General features: G+C 48.8%; 1 protein-coding gene across 3 annotated transcripts in view; it reads left to right on the top strand.

The window, feature by feature from the left end:
• Auh (AU RNA binding methylglutaconyl-CoA hydratase) overlaps positions 1-3050 on the top strand; it is a 93713-nt gene extending 90663 nt beyond the window's left edge. Inside the window, exons 7-8 of one of the 3 annotated variants that reach the window (XM_052156845.1) lie at positions 78-125; positions 2604-3050. In XM_052156845.1, coding sequence (XP_052012805.1) covers positions 78-125; positions 2604-2681 — 126 coding nt within the window. In that variant the 3' untranslated portion in view covers positions 2682-3050. The remainder of the gene's footprint in view (positions 1-77; positions 126-2603) is intronic. The other 2 variants (XM_052156844.1, XM_052156846.1) reach the window with 2 other exon arrangements.
• The last annotated feature ends 2950 nt before the right edge of the window (positions 3051-6000 follow it).

The raw sequence follows: 6000 nt of genomic DNA on the forward strand, positions 1-6000 counted from the left end.
TTAGGATGGAGCTATTCAGTTTGAATTTGTATTGAATCTGCCTTATTCTGCTAAAATGAATTATGTTTTCTCCTCAGGTCGACTTAGTAACAGGGTTAGCCATAGAAGAAGCCTGCTATGCTCAGGTATGTAACATGGTCACAGATCCAGTGAGTGTGTGACTTGTCACCCTCAGGGGCGGGTCCATCTGGGTTGGCAGCAGTTGCTGCTGACACTTTCCAGGGGTGCCCTGCCAAGTGGTGGTGATATTTTATGTCTCAATGGCTGTTCCTGGGGTTCTGAGCCTTCTTTCTTCACAGAGAAAGAGAAGCGTATGGTTATATTGATAGACTCCCCCTCCTCCTGAAGCAAAAGCCTTTGTCAAGATGCATATTCTCCATCAAAGTTCTCCCCAGAGTGCAAACTAAGAAGCCCGTGCACTGACACGGTGTTCACCCGGCAGGGTCAGGGCAGTGTCCCGTCAGCTTCAGGTCAGGAGCTGCGCCTGTGCAACAAGACAAGACCAAGACATGGAAAACACACAGGTTGAAAAGGAAGAAATGAAGCTACTCGCATTACTGTCTGAGGCAATTTCAAAACATCAGCAATGGGAAACCCTCTTCGGAAGTCACAGCAAAAGTCACACCAATCCTGCACGCCTGAAACTGCATGGCTGTTTTGTTAGTAGTCAAAACATTGAACAAAGTCTACCCAAGGTGTGGAGCAGAAGACTAGCAAACACTAGTGGCAGAAATCATGATCTGTATGGTTAGCAGCCTGTGTTTGTGTGCGGGGGGACTCAGCACCAGTCAGAAGTCAGCCCTGTGGGGTGTGGTGGTGCACACCTTTAATCTCAGCAGTCCAGGGTCAAGAGCAGAGCAAAGGCAGGTCAACCAGGGCGACACAGCGAAGTGAGACCTTGTCTGTACATTTAATAGTGCTGTAATTCTATAACAGCAAGCATCTTGGCTCATTATTTTATAAATAAAAGGTTGACTCAGGGTCCAAAGACAAGATGCAGAATAGATCGCTCAGCATGGCCTGAAGATGAGGTTGGGAACCAGGAGTACCCGGGTTCAAGACTTTGTCGGGTGTGTGAGGGAGCTCGTCAGTACGTCCAAGGCTGAGTTAGGAGACTCACACAGCCCAGCCAAGATACTTCAACAAAAGGACGCCAGCCGCCCAGCAGAGAGCAGGCTGATGTGAGCAACGTGGAGCATCCAGGCATCCACATACATGACGCTAGCCTTTGCACAAAGTGTGGTTACGCCCGAGTGGCCGGGAAAGCCAAGTGTGAAAGGAGCTGCTATACAGATGAGGCAGGGGGTCACTCAGGCCTGGTTATGGTGATGTAAAGCCCCAAGAGACTCCATTAAAAGTCACTTCTGCTCAGTAAAACTCGGCTGAAAGGACGGAAAGGGGTGAGCTGGGAGCCAGCCTTTCCTCAGTACAGATCTGAGGAAGGCCTCACATCCAAGGCTGCACAGTGAGGTAGTGAAAACCTACTTTACAAACGGACAAGAGCCCCGAGAAGCCGCTCACCGCTGGAGGTGAGCAGGTGGCAACCGCCACCGCCGGAGACTGCTGCAAACCCTGTCGTTTGGAAACTGATGACTATGGAGTATGTGTTAAGTGACCAGAGTTCAGAACAGTGGGCGCTGACGCTCTCTGTGGCTGCTAGGGTTGGTGGTTCAGTGACCCCAAGAGAGATGTCAGTTTGAGGTAAGGCCGAGTGCCCTCTGACCACGTCGCCCAGCAGCTGTGCCCCTGGATGTTTACTGAGACAAGGTGAAAACATATTTGCCTCAAACCTGCTGCTAAACTTTGTTCCCAGTTGTTAATCTAGAAACAGTCAACATGTGCTTCACAGTCAGGTCTAGAGGCACAAGACTAAAATTCAAGGAAGGTCAAGGCTAGCCTCTAGTAACTTGAGACTTGGAAAATAGCCTCAACTATATAGTGAGACTCTGTCTCAGGACTAAGTAAGTGGCAAGCTGTCCTCCTATAGAAGAATAGACCGCCTGGTACAGCTGGATAGCAGAGTGTTGCACAGCGAGAAGAAGGTGGGATCTGTCCAGTAACAAAATGGCATAAAGGAACCGTGAACTCACAGCACTCCGTGGAAGGATTCAGTCTGACAGGACTGTCGACGGAGTGACCCCCGACATCCAGTGACATTCTGGAAGAGGGGTTTGGCAGCTTGGGGATGAGTATGTGGAGAACAAAGAATGCTTGGGGCCCCTGAGCCTTCTGTACACCGCAGGGACAGGTGACGCTGCACTTCTGTCCAACTCCACAGATGGCGCAAGTGCACCAGAGCGCCGGCTCTTCTAGGCAGCAGCTGTGTTCTCTGGTCCAGGCCGCTGGAGCTGGAGGAGCAGAAGGAGCACGGGGCTCTCCACCTCCTGAGCTTCTCATTTGGCCTCTGAAAATCAAATGTCTCACTTTTAAAGCATAGTATAAATGGGAAAAAGTTAGGATTACAAATAGTTTGGCCACATACTTAGGAGACTTGTTCACAGGACAAGCGGCCTCTCCGGCAGCTGCTGGCGGCTCTCGAAGTTAATGCTTGATACGCTGTTGTGTTTTATATTTTAGTGTGTGTCATGTTTTGTCTCTCTTAGACCATCTCAACGAAAGACAGACTGGAAGGTCTTCTTGCTTTTAAGGAGAAAAGACCCCCTCGCTACAAGGGAGAATAGGAGGACAGCCCGCGACGGCCTCTGGTAGTGCTGGAAGCGGTTCCCAGGTGCCCCGAGCCGCCACAGGAATCTCATTGACCAAAGTGGAGAGTGGGTTCTCACTATGCCTGGAGCAGGCCCGTCCTTCTGTACTCAAGCCACTGTGTGCCATGCCGTATTTACTCAGATTTATAAAGCTAGCAATGTCCGTGGTCAACACACGTAAAAATTAGGTGTATGTTTTTAATATTTCCCGCATATCAGGCTTTGTCGTTAATTTTTTTAATGTGAATAATTTATATTGCACACTCTAGGGAATAATTGATTGTATGTCTACCGTGCTGCATTAAGAAAATAAAACTATTTCTGTATCCCAAAAATGTGAAGTTATACCAAATGTCGTTGCTGAGTAATTATGTACATTTGAGCATACACATGGGTACATACAAATACACACATGTCCATCACCACCTGAGGACCTGGGTGGACACTCTGAGGAGGCTGATCTGAGGATCTGCATCTTGTCTGTTGCCAAACCTTTCAGGACAGATTTCAGAGTAGTCTCTTTGCTGACCCTGCCGAGGAACCATGTGACATGGTCCCAGAACAGGGGCGAAGGGTCTGGCCCATCAGTGGCTGCTTCAAGCCACAGTGTGTTCAGCAGGGGTGTCCTGTCCTGGGCAGGGCCTCCCTATGCTCACACACAGCTCGATGCTTGCTGAAGACTGCAGTGGGCCTCCTGCCCTGCCACACGCATGCACCCTGCATGCCCCTCCCCCCTGCCTTGTCCTCACATCCTCATCCCGAGGCTGTCCTCACAGATGGGAGCACACAGATGTGATTCTTAAATTTCTCAGGAGAGAACAATGGGCCAACCACCACCTGACCAACATTTGCTGCCACCGAGGCTACAGATCAGAATATCCGTCTGTCTGGTGGCACAGATCAAAATATCTATCCGTCTATCTGGTGACTCGGCTGACCAGCTGAGGAGCCTGGCCTTCTGGGGACACCCCCCTACACACACACACACACACACACACACACACACACACACACACACACGTCTGAAGTCAAACTGCCACACCCTTGATCTCCAGCCTGAAACCTTGGCCAGTGGGGTGACTGACCTTGCTTGTTTCCGTAGCCCTTCAGACTTACAGGGTCCTGTCCTGTCTGTCCATGACATGCTAAAAATGTCACTTAGTTTCTACCAGAGCTGGAAATGGCGCTGTTAATGGGAGAGTGAGGGGCTGAGGGCCGGGCCAGCAGTTGCTGATTGGCTGCCACTTGGTTTCCTACCAAGTTGTGAATCTGAAAGCAGAGTCCTGTGGTAACTTAAGATGGGGAGGCAGCAGGAACAGCAAGTTGCTTCTTGGTGGCTTTGCCTTGCCTGGGCTTTCTTTTGCTGACACCCCCAAGGCCAGCCATTGTGGAGGGCTGGCTTGTACTCATAGCCCTTGCTGCCCAGCATGGAGTGTCTGTGTTCATTCATGGTCACATATGTTCTTTTTGTTACATTTTCTGTTTTCAAATAGCCTCATGTAGCTCAGACTGGCTTCCAACTTCCCTGTAGCAAAGGATGGCCTTAAACTTCTGATGTTCCTGTCTCTACCTCCCAGGTGCTGGGATTGCACGCAGGCACCAGACCTGGTTTTCTGTGGCATTGGGATGAGTCCCAGGGCTTCATGTATGCCAGGCAAGAATACCACCAACCCAGCTATGGCCCTAGCACTTGAAGCAGTCGAAACTGGTGGCTAGGTCTGTACATATGGGTTAAAGAAAGTGCAGTGACCCTCCAAGAGGCGAAAGCAAACAAAAAGGCATTTCACTTCACCGCAGCAGGAAACCTGCTGGTTCTGATGGAATGAACCTACAGAAGGCCACAGGGGCCGCGATAACTCCTGGCTGGGTGTAGTGCATGCTTGTACTCCTAGGACTTGAGAAGCAGAGGCAGGAGAATCATGCTCTTAAGGCCAGCCTGTGCTCTGCCTCCCAGTTAAAAGTGCCCGCTGTTCCCACAGAGGACCGGAGTCCAGTTCCCAGCACCTCCCAATAGGTGACTCACAGCTGCCTCTGATTCCAGTTCCAGCAAGTTCCGTGCCCTCTCCTGGCCACTGTGGGCACCTGCACACATGCTCATCCATGCACATAAACACATAAATAGTACTTGTTTTAGACAGGGTCATACAGTGTAGCATTGGTTGTCCTAAAATTCCCTGTGTAGGTCAGTCTGGCCCCAAATTTACAGAGATTTGCCTGCCTCTGCCTACTCAGTGATGGGGTTAAAGGCATGGATTTTCATGTCAGTCCCATAATGTGGGGAGCGGGGGCGTGTGTGTGCATGTGCGTGCGTGTGCGTGTGTGTGTGCGTGTGTGTGTGTGTGTGTGTGTGTGTGTGTGTGTGTGTAATCATTAATTCTGATTGTTATTATGCACACATGGATGGGTGAGGGGTATGTACAAGTATCGGTGCCTATGCACTGGATCTCCCTGAAGCTTAGTTTATAGGCAGTTATGAACAGCCCAAACTGGGTGTCGGAGATTGAACTCTGCAAAAGCAGCAAATGCTCTTCCCCCCTGAGCCAAATCTCCAGCACCAAATAAATACCTTAAAAAAAAAAAGCTGGAAGCTCTGATTTATTTTTATTTTTATTTTTATTTTTATTTTTGTGTGTGGTTATCTCTTTGACATCAAGGATCTTCTCAGATTGTTGTTTCCTACACTGAAAGATCTGTTTTCCCCACCAATCAAGACTTACCTCTTTATCAAATACAGCTTGTCAGGCAGGCTCATTTTCCCCAGCAGCACTGGGAAGGATGCTTTTCAGTGGTGGGGTGTCAGTTCTTGGGTCCAGGGCTGGAGAAAACACACCCTTTTGAGAAGCTTGTTTGTACTGGCTGCGGCCCTGTCCCTTGTTTGCCCTTCTTGTCCACTCGGACGGCATGAACTCCGCTGGCTTTCATTTAAAGTCCAAAGATCCTGACGGGCTGACATTTTAAAATAATAAGTCCATTATTTGTCTGCCGACCTAGTTAAATATTAACTGACAAGTATGTCTGTGGTTATTGGACTTTATCAAAAAAAACAGTTAAGATTATGTTTTTTCATACTGTGTTAAAAATAACTGTGGTACACGTGTCACAAAAGAAAATACGTGAAAGTTATTAGTTGATTTAAACAAGTAAGAGCTGTTTTACATTAATGAAGCAGGGTACAGATTGCGATTCTGGAACAAGGAGAGTTATGAACCCTTTACTCAAAATATCTGTGTTTCAAGCCCTAAAATTCCTACAGATACTCATCTTCCTCTTGTCTCAGCCCTCCCTTCTGGAAAGT

This window comes from Apodemus sylvaticus, chromosome 14, assembly GCF_947179515.1.
Source record: "Apodemus sylvaticus chromosome 14, mApoSyl1.1, whole genome shotgun sequence".
Lineage (NCBI taxonomy): Eukaryota > Metazoa > Chordata > Mammalia > Rodentia > Muridae > Apodemus > Apodemus sylvaticus.